Source organism: Octopus bimaculoides, chromosome 9 (genome assembly GCF_001194135.2).
Source record: "Octopus bimaculoides isolate UCB-OBI-ISO-001 chromosome 9, ASM119413v2, whole genome shotgun sequence".
Lineage (NCBI taxonomy): Eukaryota > Metazoa > Mollusca > Cephalopoda > Octopoda > Octopodidae > Octopus > Octopus bimaculoides.
Genome location: NC_068989.1, coordinates 88,848,950 through 88,866,264, shown reverse-complemented (window position 1 = coordinate 88,866,264; position 17,315 = coordinate 88,848,950). Strand labels below are relative to the sequence as shown.

General features: G+C 34.3%; 1 protein-coding gene across 7 annotated transcripts in view; it reads right to left on the bottom strand.

The window, feature by feature from the left end:
* The window catches only part of LOC106872451 (dnaJ homolog subfamily B member 6), a 52,640-nt gene that overhangs the window by 8,976 nt on the left and 26,349 nt on the right, over positions 1–17,315 (bottom strand). For 4 of the 7 annotated variants that reach the window (XM_014919454.2, XM_014919456.2, XM_014919455.1 and 1 more), the window contains exons 2-6: positions 17,134–17,239; positions 10,770–10,879; positions 8,326–8,508; positions 6,791–6,911; positions 2,715–2,864 (exon numbers count right to left, since the gene is read on the bottom strand). In XM_014919454.2, coding sequence (XP_014774940.1) covers positions 2,715–2,864; positions 6,791–6,911; positions 8,326–8,508; positions 10,770–10,879; positions 17,134–17,201 — 632 coding nt within the window. In that variant the 5' untranslated portion in view covers positions 17,202–17,239. The remainder of the gene's footprint in view (positions 1–2,714; positions 2,865–6,790; positions 6,912–8,325; positions 8,509–10,769; positions 10,880–17,133; positions 17,240–17,315) is intronic. The other 3 variants (XM_014919457.2, XM_014919458.2, XM_014919459.2) reach the window with 3 other exon arrangements.

Here is a 17,315-nt window from a genome sequence, read left to right as displayed (position 1 = left end):
AAAAAAAAAAAGATTTCCTATATGATATGGATATTTGAAATGAAAAGTTATGGTCTGGAGGCTATAGACATGCACTTGGAAAAAATCATATCAATATGGATGTTAATCACATACTCCAATGCACAAACAAGTTAAAATGCCTCACACCCAGCTGATAGGTTTTTAGTTTGTGTCTGTCACTAGCAGCATGTTTTATTTTTTGGGTCAAAATATGTCCAGTAGACTTAAATAGGAAATACAGGTGGTAAATCAACACTACATATAGTAGCAGTTGAGAGCCAGACCCATGGGGATCTTTCTTATGGATCAGAAAAGATCAGGTCTGGCAATTTGTAAATACAACATAGTAACCACCAGTAGGTCAGTCAAATTCACTCAGTTCAAAATCCATAATTATAAATCAAGAATCATTAAATGCTAGTACTTCTAATTATGCTTGCTTTGCGATTTATATTTCTAATGAAATATATTGCCCAAGTTCCAATTGATAAAAAAGTAATTTTGGATTTTGTAAAATAATTAGCCTTTTTTCTTCATTGCTATATTAAACTGGGTTTTGGAACATAAAAGATTTTATGTAAAACTACAATATAAAATTATAACTTCAATATGAACAGCTTAAAAGAAGGTGTTTCACATTGTTATTGAAAGGATCTTAAAAAGTTTTATTTACTCTAACACCTCTGGGAAAGATAAGAGCTATCATTTAATCAGATATTAGCAGTGACCAGCACTGTGTTATGTCTGTGGAATGGGCAACTTTCAGATTGTAAATTAAGTGCTGCAGGGTTTGAAGAATTTACTACCTGAAGCAGCGACTACTGCAAAAGTAGCAGGTTGATTTCCTCAGGATACACAAGGTTAGAGGACTCACCGTGGCATATTCCCTTCACCTCATACATTAAAGGTAAAGGCCTGTGACCAAGTAGTTACAGTGTTGCACTCACAATTGCAAGATTGTGGTTTCAATTCCTGGACCAGGTGGCAAATTGTGTTCTTGAGCACATTTCATTTTACAAAGTTCTATAACACTCAACTGTAAATGAGTAACTGCCTGAATGAGATTAGAATCTCATTCAGGTAGGAGAATGTTGTTGTTCTCAGTCACCTATATGCCAGAGACACCAGGTGATCGGCTCTGAGCCCTAGCACCCAATACCAATGTTCAGGGATTGAAGATAACTAGAAGGCTTCAGTAGACAAGATTTCCCAAAGATATTGCAGTGGAACAAACTGCAGAGCTAGAATAAAGGCCTTATGGTAAATTAGTCTTCTTGAACTATAATTCAATGTTCAAACACAACTATAGACAACTTTGTTTATAAAATAAAGAGAAATCTTAAACTAGAGTCTATCAACCCTAAAAAGAAAAATAACTTCAGAAAACTGTGGTTTTAGTTTCAATAACATAACTTAAACTAGTTTTATAGGATTAGTAGAACTGAGCAGATGCAATCATTCTTTGGAGAAACAATATATTCATGACATCAACAAACCACATTTTAGTTAGTATTGGAAGAGAGTTGTTGAAGCAAAAGCCATTCAAGCAGCCTTTGATTAAAAGCCAATGCCAAACAAACCATCTCCTATATTTTTTGGTAATTAATCTTGAAAATTGCTAATAATTTAGTTTTCAGCTATATTTTAGTGAATATCTTTTATGAAATAAGGTGTAGAAAGAATCTACTTATGGAAGTTCCATTTTAGGTTGAGACCATCAAATATTAAAATTCAACAATTGTTTGGTTAACAAAACTGATATTGAACTTGTTTAGGGAGAAAGATATCCCTGAACAATTGGCTGTTGTAAATTTCTGAGATACTATATACTGTATCAGACATGTTAGTGCTTGATAAACTAGAGACAGTAAAGAGTTGTAGGGGGCAAGAAAGTAATAAGATGGAATTCCACCACCACCACCACCAACCAATATCAATGGTGGTTCATTTTTGGCAAGCCAAGTTTGCATACCAGTAATAATTTCAACTTGTATTCTTTTCCACATAGTATTAATATAATTCACTCTTAAAATTCACTGACCATTAAAAAGAAATATTTTTGATCTAGAACCCTCTTTTGCAAAGGGGTATATTTGTATATTTACTAAATTGTTAGCAAAGAAAAGGTGGTTGTAAACATTTGCAGAATCCATTTAACAAAAAATTTTGGTGTTTCATACTATCAACCAAACAAATGTAAAAATCTGTATTTGATGACATAAAAGATGCACCCCAATTTTGGCAATGCCTATATAGGAAAAAAGTTCTTTATGCATTAAAGCATATAATATAGGCCCAACTTCACATATAGGACCCAAGGTGATTTTTTTTTTTTTGAGGCAATGTTTTGGAAATAAAGGGTCTTATATGCCAAACATGGCATCTTGTTCAACAGATGCAAATAAGAAAAGCAGTTGGCAGTGCTAGACGTTTTTTTTTCTGACAGTAGACCTACATATTAATAAGCGCCACACATCTTGCAGGTAATTTTTTTTTTACACAAGGTACATTATTAAACTATATTAAATATAGTTACCAGAATGATTTAGCGGTTTGTATATCTCAACTAATTGTTTGAGGAGATGAGAAAGATGTCAGTTGCTTGTTGTTGTAAAAACTGTCATGCCAAAGTGAAAAGCAGGCATTATCAAATCAATCAAAAACAATTGCAGGTAATTTTGAAAGCCAGAAAAATGAAAGAAACATTTAGTTACCCTGCTGGTGCCAATTCAAATGGGTCATCAAAGAAAGAAGGTATGCCCAAACCAAACGGTGCAAATCCAAATGGTGATCGTTGTCTGCGGCTGACTCCCTGCTGTTGTTGTTGCTCCATTCTGTGACGTCTATTGTGGTGTCGCCTTCGACTGAAAACATACTCGGGCTTTCAGTGGGCAGAAAGGATTCAGCCAATATGAGAGTGACCCCCAAGTTGTAGGTCACAGAGAAAGGGTGCAAAGACAACCATGCTTGTGATGGAAAGAAACACCAGGTAACCAACCCCAAAACCCAGTCCACTGGTATCCATGATTAGAGATGGACAGCTAACTTTGAGCAAAGGTTTGTGGGAATGATTAGAACAGTGCTCTGTTGTTAGCATCAGATATGAATTACTCGATCACAGCTCAGAATGGCAATACATGTAATAGTGTATGAAATCAACAACTGATAGATGTTTCAGCTAGCTGAGCAATATTGAAACAAAATAATATCAAAGTGAACATCTTTGAAAGATGTGGGGTGGGTGGGTGGTGGCAAACAGATACCAGTGGATAATTAAACAACATGCAACATAGAAATGTTAATGTTAGAAATGTTAAATGTGTGAAAAGGAAAAAAACAGTGCTCAGACAGACACACACCCTACACTAGACAGAGTAAGCAGAAACTGAACAAAAGTAACAAGTGAAAATGGTAAGGCACTTAAGACAATGGAGAACTAAAAACATTTAAAGTTACACAACTATAACAAAATGTGAACAGTTCATTTCTGCATTAATTTTGCAAACAAATTGCAGTTCTAATATTTGAAGTATTAGTCCTTTAGAAATACCAGCAAACAATACAGATAAAATCACAGAAAATAAAAGAATAGTGTCAAAATGTTTCTAAAGTAGTTGAGCACCTAAACAGTCTTAATTACTAAAATCAGGGCAATCTCCAGTTTCATAGAAGATTCGATGAGATTGTAAAATAAATGAAATCTAAAACTAAATACAAGACAATCTCCAGTTTCATAAAAGATTCAATGAGATTGTAAAATAAATGAAAACTAAAATGAAGACAGTTCATAACAATGAGAAAAGAAAGTTTTATTAAATTCAGAAGAATATAATAAAGTTAAAATTGACCATTTTCTGTATGGTTTTAAAAAGCCACAACCAGAATAAGTTAAAGAATTACACTGCTTGCATCATTAACATAAAAATTGCATTAATAAACAGTGCTTCTGAAAAGTTAAACGTATGCACCAAATTTCAGGAAATAGCTAAACTTATGCTTCCCAAAAATGAGTGACAATCTAAAAAGCAGACTGTGCAAACCTCAAAGCAAGGTGCATAGTGTATGAGTGAGTGAGGAGAACGGGTGTGTTGCAGAGAACATTTGTCAATCTTAAATCTAGGATTGTTATTTTCTCTGACCAAAGAAGGGTATGGATAGGCGAAGGTGAATAATTTGTAGGTAGGTAAGAAAAAAAAACATGGTGCAATAGACTGGATGTATAATAGAGTAAAAGCAATAGGATAGAATGTTGATAGAACTTGAAATAAATGCTGCTCTTAATGTGATTTCTGAATAAGGAATATTGTATAAATGGGTGGGTGGAAACTATAATTAAACTAAAAAAAAACATACTATATAAGACATTAATGAGATAATTAGATTACAACTGGATTAAATGAAACAAGCTTTCTAAGAGCAATTATAAAATTTAAAAAAACAAATTTGATGTTAACCCGAAATTCAAGTTTAAAAGTAATGTATTCTAAAACTAAAAATATTTCTGAATTATAAAATTAGGATTCTGCAATGCTGCACTAAAGTCTCTGTAAAATCAAACCCTCACTCTCACAGAATGAAACCATATTTAGCCTATTGCTTTTGAAAGCCATCAATTTCATAACTTTGCTATAAATATGGCAACATGTCCATGTAATTTAAAAAATCCTTGACTAAATGCTGATTAATGAATTTAATTGGATAAGCTACACTTGTACATCCGGACAGATGTTAATATTTGAAAAAAAAATCACCCACTACACTCTCGGAGTGGTTGGCGTTAGAAAGGGCATCCAGCTGTAGAAACTCTGCCAGATCAGATTGGAGCCTGGTGCAGCCATCTGGTTCACCAGTCCTCAGTCAAATCGTCCAACCCATGCTAGCATGGAAAGCGGACGTTAAACGATGATGATGATGATGATGATGATGACTGGTTGCAGTAATCTTACTAAGCATCCCATATCTGTGGTCACACACTAACAGAAAAGTTATTACTATATTTTAAATGGTAGCCTTATTGAGTTGAGTCAAACGTCAACTATTTGCTATTAAAATACTGCTACTAATACTGTTACTTAGTAGAGCCATTTGAAAATTCAAGCTTCACTCATTGGAATGCAGCCATGCTGAGGTAGCATCTTTAAAACATCTTTGCTGACCCCAGTACTTTTGGCAATTGTTTTCTGATTACATAAGGGACAAACAGAACTATTTTGTTAAGGTTAAGAAATTATAGCCAGCACCGATTTTTGCTATAACATTTCATATACAAGATATCAGATGTAAACAATCTGACTGAAGATTAAAAATGGACAATGGGTGTATATGCCATATTTTGCAATGGGGTTTTGCCTCTTCATCAGCACCCATCTGACCCTTAATCATTCTCGAACAGATTGCTTAAATAGCCACCACACATAGCAATGTAAAGTTATTGGATATATCAATTCAAATATTAAATGCATTCCTGGAAGCTGGTATGTAAATACTAATGATTTGTAGGTAAGTGGTATTTCGTTATGAAACCAAACTATACTATAAAGTATACTAAATGTTTCTATAAGTCCATACCATGTTCTACTTCTGTTAGCAGTGCTCTTCACATTATTTTGTTAAGATTATTTCTACAGATATTCTATAGAAATTATAACCAGCACTGATTTTTGTTACATTTCATATTGAGATGTCAGATGTAAACAGTGAGATTCAAGATGTAAAATGGGTAATGGACGATACTAGTTAACATTTTTCAATCCAGCAATTTAAGTCATTCTATGCTGATTCACATCTAATGGGTTCCAAAAAAAGATTTTATCTGCCAAATTTCATTCACAAAGCTTTTGTTATTACTTGCATGAGATACCACATAGTGGGTTCAAAACAGAAACCGTGTGGTTGCAAAGAAAATTTCATCACATATCCTCAGAATAGATATTATTGAGCTGTTCTTCCAAATGTTAATGAATTAATTCACTATAAACAGAGACACAGATACTGTGGCTACACAAGAAACAACCATCAGGTTTGAATCAAAATTTTAGTTTTTCTTCGAACATTGCACTCCTAAAACTGAATCTTCTACCAAGTCAAATTACATTAACTTCTGTAACAGGCAGGTGAACAAATAAGATGAACATTTAAAAGAAGTAAACGAGAAATCAACACAATAAGAAGTTTAATGAAAAATGAAAATATATTCTAGATGTGCAAACTGGAGAGTATGTTCTTGGTTAAGTGAGAATATTTAATATATAAAAATTAAATAAACATGTATGAATTATACATTTTTATATTGGAAACAATGGTTTTCATTGCACAATCAATAGTGCAGAGAATTAGTTAAAATAATTCTATTAATTTCAAGGAGAGTAGATACAAATTTGCAACATCAATACCAAGATGATCCCAGTTAGAAATCAAGCGAACAACAGAGGCTGGACATCTAATTTCTTCTAATTAATGATTTAGTGTCTCTTATATAATGTGGAAGTTTAAGAGGCCAACTATTTACTTGGTATGGTGTTTTAAAGTTAACAAAAACAACCAACCTGTTTGCACATCTCAAAAAACAGTTTCAAAATATTTTAATAAATTGTTATTTGGTATTAATGAATGAGCAGTAGTTGGAAGTTCGAGTGCAAAAATATCATGCAAGACATTGAGAGAAGGGGAAGAAGAAAAAAAAACACCAACAATCTGCAGGTGAAGCAGATTCTAGTTTCATTAACTGAAGAGAGAATTTACCCATCCCAGTGCTTTGTCTGCTAACAATAATAAAAAATTCTCAACTTACCTTGGGCCAGCATTGAAGACAGACTCATCAAGGAATGGGTCAAAAAGGGATGGACTAGGAAAGCCTGGAAAAGAATGTTGAAACATTCTATCGTTTGGTTGAATTCTGCATGTTCGACCGCCTAGAACCAATAGAATAATACTATGATCCACTGACACTTTCTGAATTTATTGATATTAGTAGCAGGCTTTTGGTCAGTAAGTTGTTACTGTTGAATATGGTGGTGAAGTCAACCGCTGGCTTTGTAGCAGGTCGGGTGAGGTTGAAATGAACACATGAAAGCAATGAGTGGCTTCGTTGAGACGTGAACAACCTAACCACAACAAGCAGTATTCTTACAAATTCCTACCAAAAGACTCATCTAACTAGAACCTCTTCATTGTGAATGAAGGATGCCATTTTCATCATAGGAGAAAAAACATGCAGAATACTTTGTGTGTGTGTGTATGTATATACATATATATATATATATATATATATATATATATATATATATATATATATATATATATATAGAGAGAGAGAGAGAGAGATATTAAAAAAAAAAAAGACAGGCAAATCGACAAGTTTATGAAACTTTAGGAAATAAGCTTAGTAAAAAGAGCAGAAATTCTAGAATGGCATACTCCATAGAAATACAGCAAAATGTATTTGTAGCCAAAAGCTTTATAAAAAAAAAAAAAATCTCTTATCCACCATAGCTACCAAGAGCATATTCCAGTTTTCATAGCAGTAAACAGTTACGAGACAGCCTTGTCCTGGATAAGGCAGCAGTCTATTGCAAGTTTTACAACAGTATTGGAGCATAACACTGCAAGCTAATCAAACATTCACTTTTTAATGAATTGTACACCTTCATGACACTTATATAAATAGGACTGTATCACCAAGACTTTGGCAGTTAAGATATTTACTTAAGCTGGCATGCAAGGAGAAGATCTTTCAAAGAATTTTGAAATGTATAATTCATGTTTGCATTAAATTTTTTCTCACTTCAATTCTGATATGTAATGGATTCAAAACAGGAATATCAAATTGTCAAGACAATCCTATTTGCTTAAATGAAAATAATCAGAAATAACTTTAGCAGCATGAAAAAGCTAGTCTTACATCACGAGTGCCAACCTAATAATAATAAAAAAATAAAATAAAAAAAAATCGAGTCAATAAAATAGTTTCTATATGGTTACATAACCTGCTAGATATAGATGCTAAATCAATCTTCAAAATGCAACATATTGTCTTAAGATAGATTAGATAGTGCAGTACTAAAGACATTGGCTTGATCAAGGCCAAATGGGAGCAGAATGATGTAACTTAAGCTTAACAGTTCTTTGAAAAGAAAATTTATGCAGCAGAGTTGTCAACATGCTGAAAGGATTTCTATTTCATAAGACCTCTATGTGACTTGAATGTACACAACAGGACAATTATGTAATTGATTGACGGGAAAAAGGATTCAAAGTTATACAAAAGGTTGGGATCGATTCAGGTGACACCAGGAAGAAAATCGTGGGTTATTTCCCCTACCATACCTGAGAAGAATTCTGCGAAAGGATCTCTTCCTCCAAAGAATTCCCTAAACACTTCTTCAGGATCCCTAAAGTGGAAAGCAGGGTAACCAAAGCTAAATTCAAATCCAGAACCAGGGTGACCATCGGTGTGCATTCCTGTGAGGCCTTCAAGTCCATAGCGATCGTAGACATCTCTCTTTTGTTCTGAAAAATAAAAGCCATGAGAGCTTAGAGATAGTTATAGACATGAATGTTATAGACGTAGAAAAGGTTGAAAAAAACCCCAGCCATATGTAAATAAAATATGGTAAGGAGTTAAACCAGCTATCTGTATCATACAATAGGGAACACACACACAAACACTTCACATTGGTCGATATAAAATAAAAACCATGTATGTCAAAATTTCTAGAATTAACCTACACAATTATTGCACAAATCTATTTCAAGCTGCCCTCACAAGCTAAACTATTAGTTATTTTGAATTTTATTTCTACCAGCAATAATGTCAAATTTAATACAAGTGAGTCAAATTATATTACTGGTACTTACGCGAGAACCAAAAAGAAACCATGTAAAATTAGTCTGTAGAGGAATATACTTAACACAAAGCATTTAGCCTGGTATCCAACTATATTTACCTCTCAACCCTTATTTTGTATATTGGCAGATGGCCTTAAATTTCTGAGGATGGTTGACTGATCAATTTGGTAGTAGAAATATTCTGTAATCCAATTCAATGTTGAGCAAGATGCAAAACAAAAATCAACTCAAGTGAGATTTGGGCTGGGTGAAAATTGGAGTATCTTGCCTGTCAGTTCTACTTGCGAAAATAACTGTCAGTTAAGCAAATGACCAAATTTTCTTGTGACAGAAATGATATCCTCTGACAATTAGGCCTTTCTCATGAACAGTGTAAGAGCTTAGTTAACTTTAACAAATGACTGAGGTTAGCTTGGTAAGAACTCACTATGCTGAAACAATCATTTGCAAGTTTGACACAAAGTGGAGAAATATATTAGATCTAATTGATCTAAAATAAATAAAAAGCAATGTCAATATTGGTAGAATCTGAGCTTAGGATGGCAAGCTGTAATTAAATACAAGGCATTCTATTCAACTACCTCATCACTTTCATATATAATGACAAAGAATTGTTTAAAATTAGACCAGTATCTATCTAGGTCATCCCTCAGGATGCCCCTACTGTTTCCACACGTTTTACCCATTTGTCTCCATCTTCCATAATGGCCCTCAGCTCCTATGAAAGTAGTAGATACATTTTATTTAAATAAAATTCATTTTTTCTTTTCTTTTTTTTTTTACTGAGAAGCATCCTGGAGAAATTTTAAATTGTGAATGATACATAACCCAATATTCTAAGTTAACTGTATAAAGAAATATAAAGAAAAGCAGAGATCCTTTTAAAGTCAGAAGGCTGATGTTTGGTATTCAGTTTGAACTTCTGCAAAATGTGCTTGGTTAGAAAATTATGAATGGATTAAACAAAGTTTTAGAATGGGGTTGGTGAGTTAAGATAGTAGGGATGAGGAAGTAGGTTTGAACAATTCTAGAGCAAATTTATAGAAATGGTAGGCTGTTAGTCCAAAACAAAGCAACAGCTTACCATTTACAAAAAAATTAGTGTAAAGACAAAGTAAAGAACCTGTAGGGACAGACAGACAGAAAAAACAAATTTTCAAATGACTGGATAAAGAACAATAGAGACAAGCCACATGAAACCAGAAAGAACTGGATAGACACACACTCAAGTTGATTGTGGATTTTTGCCTCATTTCTTGTAGATGTTATGTCTAACTTTGTTGGGTAATAAATATTCAAGACAACCTATATAAATGTTACTCCACAATTTTGTCAGTTCTATATTTGGATATTCTGTTTTTTAACCTATGGGTAAACAAAGATCAGCATATTGTAAAATTTTGACTACCATGATCTTTGGGTTAACCAGGTGATAAAAATAATATACTATAAACCAATTATAAAGAAATTACTGGCTAATCAGCAACTGAACACCTGTACTTAAAGAATTGGTCTTCACCCAATTGGCTCTGCAAAAACTGGAGCTGATTATTATCTCCATCCAGTTACTGATTTTATTCCATTAAATTCTCTCAATTTTAATATCGATACCATGTTTTAAATACTCCTCAAACCCGAGACTTAATAAGCTTCAAAACCATCTAAAATTTTGAAAGCAGCATTGACAGGTTTCAGAACGGAGAATAGAGAATTGAAAATACTGAAATATTCTTTTGAGGTTTACATTTCAATATAAAAACACCACCTTTGGAGGAGGAGGAGAGGGATGCACCGCACCTAACATTGATGTTAAAAAGGTGAAATGATACTCATTTATAAACTCAAATGTACATAGAGAGAAAGAGAGAGCGAGAGAGATACAAAATGTGATAGAAATGGCATGAAAAAGAAGGAGTACTTACTGTCAGAAAGTACTTCATAGGCTTGAGATATTTCTTTGAATTTTCTTTCAGCTTCATCTTTTCTGTCAGGATTTTTGTCTGGATGCCATTTTAAAGCAAGTTTCCGATAGCTGCAAATATATTAACATTTCAAACATTAGATATATAATCACCAGTTGATGTTCTTAAACAACTGCAGAAAGACAGAGGCTGCTATAAATTTTCTTTTACTGGTTTCAGTTCAGGTTGTGGCCATGCTGGGGCACCTCCGAGAAGAATTTTTTTAGTTGAATGAATCAACCAAAAAAAAATGTGCTAGTGCCTCATAAAAAAAAAAAACACCCAACATACTTTGTAAAGTGGTTGGTGTTAAGAAGGGCACCCAGCTGTAGAAACAATGCTAAAACAGACAATCGAACCTGGTGTTGCTCCCAGACTTGACAGCTCCTGTCAAAACATCCAACTCATACCAGCAATGATGCTGAATGGAGAGAAGACTTATCCAATATGCATTCATTTTTCAAATGATAGGCTGTCATTTGAAAGAGATTTAGTTTCTATCTCAATCAAAGTAAGAGGCTCTATTCATTTACAGGCCTTAACTCCACACATTATCTAACAAACAAGAGCAGAGTTTTCTCTTTAGTTAAATGGTTTGTCACATATTCCATCCCAACTTTATCTTATATGACATTGGGAATGAAAGACTAAATTATAAACAAAGAACTCCTTGCAATAAAAATGTCATAAAATAAAATTTCTGTTCTCAAAAGCACCGTTTTAAAAATTACTGCCAATATTTTATTTCAAATTAACTTAATCCATAACTGAAAAAGACGTACAGTGGTGGTGGGTGTAGCATGTGCATATTCTGCTCTCAGGGGATGAAATGTATTGGGGTGTGGGTGGATGGGATGACAATGACAGGGCTCCTCAGGGACAAGCATTATCGAGCTGATTTTAGGATATCAAATCTTTTGTGGTGGACAAGTGTTGAGTACAGCAAGGCACCTTGCTTCCTGAATCATGAAAGTTCAGCTCCACTGCATGGCACCTTGGGCAAGTCTACAGCCCCAGGCTGACTAAAGCCTTGTGAGTGGGTCTGGTAGACAAAAACTAAAAGCCAGCTGTGTGTGTGCACGTACATGCACAGACGTCCTTGACTCGACATCATGTAATGGTTGCAAATAAGCTATGTTAGCTATTTTCAGTCTTCCATGAAAAACATTTTGGGCATCAAGCCATAGAAAACCTGGCTCAACAGGACAGCACCAAGGGTGGTATTGGGCAGGTTGGTATCAAAAGGGTTTACCAAGAATAGAAAATTCTAGAGACGATCAGAATTTAACAGCCATAGAACAAAAACTATATATTTCTTTCTTTTTTTTTTTTTTTTTAATAGAAAAGTACCTTTCTATATACTATTAAGTATTCATGTGGGTGTATAAAAGAGGAATAGCAGCTCTGGTAGAAGCAGCAAGTTTTTCTGTCCATCTTTGGTCTTCTACTCTGAGTTATGGCTCCAAGAAGCCACAGCATGTATAGTGGCCAAGCCAGAAAACCACTTTAATAAGCAAACTAGGTGAGAGTAGATTTTGGGTCCTAAATTCTCGATGGCTTTGGATTAAGGTGCACCTGATATAGCACGTGGAAATTAATTGCAACAGACTGAGTGAACAAAAACACTGGGTTCAATAGGTCAAAAGAGCAGTTTCAGCCTGGTTGGCATTAGGAAGGGCATCCAGCTGTAGAAACTCTGCCAAATCAGATTGGAGCCTGCTTTCACCTCCTGGTCCACCAGTCCTCAGTCAAATCGTCCAACCCATGCTAGCATGGAAAGCAGACGTTAAACGACGACGATGATGATTGTGAAATGCAAAGAGCACAAGATACCGAAATCCTGGTCATCCATTGCATCTAGACATACCTGCATCTTAAACCTGCCTTGCTTACGGATGACAGCAAGCCTGGGTAAAAGACCAAGATGGACATTTCATAATTTGCACAATTTCTAAAATTAATTTCCTAACGATGGAATCAATGGAGAAGCTATGTTTATCCACCACATTGTCATGGAATAGATGACCATCCAGTGCTCATTCATAGAATATAATGTATTAATGTAAAAAGTTACCATTTTTATACACTATATACTGCTGTAAAAGGTAAATAAGCACCTTTATATACTCTTTCTATAAACAGTCAATGCAGAAGATGAGTAGTATTTTTTTAGATCCAATGAACTAACATAAATTAAGTCTAATCCAAACATTACTTCAAGTCCTTAATTAGGATTGGAGAACCAATGAGAGCAAAAAGTCTCAAGTTTCAAAGTTTAAGTGAAACATGTAAGAATAAATTACTTTAAAATCACAAGTTAATCACATAGTCAGTGCTTAGGCATTTTGATAATGCTAAACAGATGTCAGAGTGCTTCCTGAATAGGATAGCAATCCGTCTCGGGTAACTCTACTGGATGGTCTGATACCTATTCTTGAGTGATAGATGAACTGAGGTATGTAACTAAATATACAATAAAACACCTGCCATGGATTTGAATTCAAAACTTATGGTTGTCAGATCTGTTTTTTACCCTAAACCATAAAAATGTGAAAATGTACTTTTTATCAGTGACAAGTTAGAAATATATTGAAGTTATTCTTCCCTAGTATTCATATATTTTAATTTTTAAGTTATGAACCAGCTGAACTATTTGGAAAAAGAAGTATTCAACAATGAATCAACCACATGTTACAAACAACCTTAAAAAAAAAAAGAAAAAAAAAAAGGAACCCTATTCTTTCATTGTTAAAAGCATTCAAATGATTATATGTAAATATATGAAACCATAGAAACATCAAGAATTAAGGTACAGTTGGCTCTGCTAAGATCTGAATGAAGAATGTAAAGGATTGGAAATATTAATTCAGTTAGTGTCCTCAGTGGGATGATGGGTAACAGTGATGGGATTAAGGATTAAATCCTACCTACAAGAGACTATACATATGCTGCACATACACTCGCTTGCTTAAAGAGACCTAAGACTAGCTGAGGATATCCTAAATGTAAGCCCAAAATTCATTGAGCAGAGAAGATGCATGTCCAATAAAAAGTTTCTGTAAAGTTAAAAACTACATTTGAAATAACAGTTTATGTTTAGAAAAAGTAATTTCTGGTGTGTGTACTTTTTTGGTAATTCACAATTCCAAATCTTTTGTATTAAAGGAGAATTTCAATTGAATTTTTTTTAGTGAACTAAATTGCAAGTTCAAATTCAGTTTTTACACATGTTAATCACAAAGGTGGGTTTTTTTAAATACAAATTTAGACATTTCATTTTGTCTGACCAATGGTTTTTACAGCTCCATGCACTTATATAAAATCATAAATTAGGAATTGTTGTTAACCAGTAGCTGTGACTTGTAGTCACTATCTGCATTAACACTGAACTTCTATCTGGGTAATCAAGTAGCCTTACTTCATAGTATTGTATCATCTTTCTGTGTTGGCCATGATTAAGGTATTGGTTTCTGTTTCTCAGAAGGATCAATGTCCACCAATGCTATACAACATTGACTGCAACAGTCACATTTCAACTTGTCACCAGGTAGTAAATAATCCCAACCAATAGCCACGGTGGTGAAGAGCTAGATTTAATTATCAAATGTGCATGCATGCGTGATGTTCTTTTTTTCCTTGGGACAAGTTGAAAAATAGACAAAAATCTATGCAGCAACCTGCAGTTTTGGTTATCATTTTGGCCTGAGGTCAGTAACCGAAAAAACCCCAAAAAAAAACCCATGAATCCTTAAGGATCATAATCTTCAACTGCATGGTGACCACTGGTGGTGGCACAGAAAGAAAAAGTACTCAGTACATGTAAAGTAATTGGCATTTGAAAGAGCATCCAGTTGTAGAAACCTTGTCAAAGACAATGGAGCATGATGCAGTTCTTGGGCTCACTGAATCCTATTGAACCGTTCCACCCATGCCAGCATGGAACATGGACTTGAAATTATGAATATTTCGATACTTCTATACATACAAAAACACACAATGATATACACAACTTCCTAGATGGCATTCTAAATTTTCCAAGCTTTATAAAATTTCAAAGTGGCAAGTATTGATCTTTCATAAATCAAAGTTGTGATAAAATCATATAGCCAGTGCAGAACTAAATCAGTTGTAAATTTTAAAATAAACCTTCATGTAGATCGGTTTTAGTTTGTACTTAAAGATCATTGCCACTTGCTTTTACACAAGGGGTCAAAACATGTGAATGTTTTTTTTTCTTCTCAGGCAATGAAATTACAGAGCTTGTAAAGTTTGTTTTGGAATCTTATGGAAACTTCAAATGTTGTAGTGCAAATACTAAGAAGTTCTTTAGTAATTAAAAAGATAGAATACAAGCCATGAGGTACCAATGCGTCTCAAGAAACCCAAAAGATGAAAAGATCAAAAATCCACAACTTTCCAACTGCTCTTGACAAGATGCAAGCATCATCATGTATAGTCACCCAGCCCATGTGAACATGGAATGGTAGATGTAAGGTAATATTTCCCCGTAACTAGACAGGTTTTCATAGAAGGTTGGCAACAGAGGACAGTGCTTATATAATGGTAACACTCATTTACGACTATGATGTGATGTCAAAGGAAGGGGACAGTGATATACACAGGACAGGCTTCTTTCAGTTTCTGTCTACCAAATCTACTCAAAAAGATTTGGCTGGCTGGAGGCGAAAACAAAAGACAATTGCTCTAGGTACCATGCAGTAGGATTGAACTTGGAACCATGTAGTTGGAAAGCAAACCATATAGCCATGCCTTTACACACACACACACATTTAAAGTATAAGATATGGATTCAGAGAATTCTGTGGTTATCACAAAGCTCCACTTATGAAGTATAGTAATCTAATATAAAGAAGAGTAATGTAGAGCGCCTATGCAGATGAAATCCAGAAGATCTGATTGATGAAATTATTTCATGAGGAGTATATAAAGAGTTAGGAGGTACAAGTAGTGAATATATATTCATTTAACCATGTGACATCTTTAAGATTACAGCCGTTTCACAACCTTCATGTAGTATCAATTTCAGTGTGGAAGAAATTATGCTGAAATGCATTAATATGCATGGTTAGCATTATACAATACAATTGTATATTCACATATCCATGCTTGTAAAGAAAGCAAGCTCATCAAATCACCAGAATTTCATGACAAACTTTGTATGGTTTCCATTAACTAAATTCATTCATAAATGCTACAGTAAAGACAAGGAGGCTCACAATTACTAATCAGAGAATTTTATAAAGCGTGCTGATGTTTCATGGACACAATCTAGGTTCCATCCAAAGAAAGGTCACTTGACCAAACCAACTGTCAAAGTCCATCACTACAACCACTAGTTTACAGACAAGTTGTCCAACTTTTCTATTAACTATTATAGTGGCCTTTGCTTATCAGAGCTGGCGACTCGTGTCACATGAACTCCAGCATTTCTGATTTAGTCTCACCTCCTTCCATCCCACACTGTCACCATTACATGTTGCCCAGCCATTCCTATCAAGGTGAACAATGGTCTCAAGGAACCTGAAAAGGACTTCAAACCAAACACAATCCTCATTATCATTTTTAACGTCTGCTTTTCCATGCTTGCACGAATCAGACTAAACTTGCTGAGGTCAACCATAACTGCTTCCCAGCAAGGTTATACTTCAAACAACAAGCAGCTCAATAGCTGGAAATGATTGGAGGATGCACACAAATGGCACTACTTTTATGACAGTGACTTCACAAGTAATTTGCATGTCAAGACAAGATACATATTGTAGGTACTTTATAGTTTCTGTCTACCATATCTTACTCAAAGCTAACCTGTGACTATAGAAACAAAACCATATGATTTTGAACTGTTTAATTATACAGCTGTACCTTTATACACACATACACACACAACCATAGCTGTCGCTGGCAAGTGAGGAAGCATGTACCAAGCATTTACTAAATTTTAGGTGCCTATGTAATTGTCAAACAGGTACCCTCCTGTTGACATAATGGAGCATCAAGTGACAGTTGGAAGAAAGAAGGCTGCACCAGTATAAGAGCAGTATTCATTTCCAGTTGACCAAATTGGATCAATGTGAAATGAAGCACTTTGTTCAAAGACATTGCCTGGTCTGAAAAATCAAATTCCTGATTGTGAGCCCAACATCCTAACCACTTAGCCACGTGCAATCGCAGTATATGTGTAAAGTTAGCTTTACAGAAAACAATTGAGTGATATGCACTTTCGGTAAAAAAAATTCTACCATGAATGTAAACCATTAAAAAATTTTTTTTACTAAGGTTAATCCGAGAAAAAAAAAATACTTACGCTTTTTTTATTTCAGCATCAGTGGCATTGTTGTTTACACCAAGTACTTTGTAATAATCAACAGTCATTTTAGGAGATCTCTGCTGAAAACAAACAAGCAGTCAATCTGCAAAAGACAAAACAATTTAACATTTACTAGTTTTTACATGAAGTTAGTAACAAAGTTCAAGGAAATATGCATT